Source organism: Sinocyclocheilus grahami, unplaced genomic scaffold (genome assembly GCF_001515645.1).
Source record: "Sinocyclocheilus grahami isolate Dianchi unplaced genomic scaffold, SAMN03320097.WGS_v1.1 scaffold4703.1, whole genome shotgun sequence".
In the NCBI taxonomy this organism is placed as follows: domain Eukaryota; kingdom Metazoa; phylum Chordata; class Actinopteri; order Cypriniformes; family Cyprinidae; genus Sinocyclocheilus; species Sinocyclocheilus grahami.
The window spans coordinates 8,303-9,055 of record NW_015509592.1 but is presented as its reverse complement, the minus strand read 5'-3'; the positions used below and the strand labels follow the sequence as shown (position 1 = coordinate 9,055).

General features: G+C 39.6%; 1 protein-coding gene across 1 annotated transcript in view; it reads right to left on the bottom strand.

Annotated features, from left to right (window-relative positions):
* LOC107576950 (probable ATP-dependent RNA helicase DHX58) overlaps positions 1–480 on the bottom strand; it is a gene marked incomplete at its 5' end in the record, with an annotated part of 4,542 nt that extends 4,062 nt beyond the window's left edge. Inside the window, 3 exons of the mRNA XM_016263071.1 lie at positions 1–39; positions 124–256; positions 367–480. The exon at positions 1–39 is cut by the window's left edge and continues 159 nt beyond it. Coding sequence (XP_016118557.1) covers positions 1–39; positions 124–256; positions 367–480 — 286 coding nt within the window. The remainder of the gene's footprint in view (positions 40–123; positions 257–366) is intronic.
* Positions 481–753: the final 273 nt, after the last annotated feature.

Sequence of the window (753 nt, the reverse complement as noted above, 5' to 3'; positions counted from 1 at the left end):
AAGCGCACTGAGCAATCAGTCTGTTCTCTTTCTTTACACCTGACAAACAAACACACCATCAGATCAAGTCATGTTTTTGCAGGAGATTGAGAATATACGACTCAAAGTTGTAGTGACATTAACCTGTTTTTTCTAGTTCCACCACATCAGCTTCATATTCCTGGGTGCCCATCTCTCGCAGGCTGAGACTCACCGTTGACGGCATAAACTCATGAATCATCAACATCATTGCCTTCAAGTGGTCGCCAAATGGATCCTGTTGCACACAAACAAACATACACACACACACACACATATTGGGTCTTGAATGTTTAAGCAGTTGTACAGTACAATCACATTATGACTCAGACACACAGAGGAAAGTACCAGAGCTCTTTTTTCAACAATATCATATTGCTTTTTGGGTCTAGGAACGACTTTCTGCAGCACTGGAGTAAAATTCTTGGTGGACACAATTACTGAATCCAGATTGGCACAGATCTGAGAATGAGAGAGGAAAAGAGATTCTTTCATTAGTTCACAGCACAAAATGAATTCGTTTTCAATTGACTTGATGGTTGTATTTGCATTAATGTTCATTATAGGTCATGTATCTGATATTAAAGGGTTAGTTCACCCAAAAATGACCATTTTGTCATTAATTACTCACCCTCATGTTGTTCTAAACCAGTAAGACCTCCGTTCATCTTCGGAACACAAATTAAGATGTTTTGATGAATTCTGAGAGCTCTCGGACCCTCCCATAGACAGCAA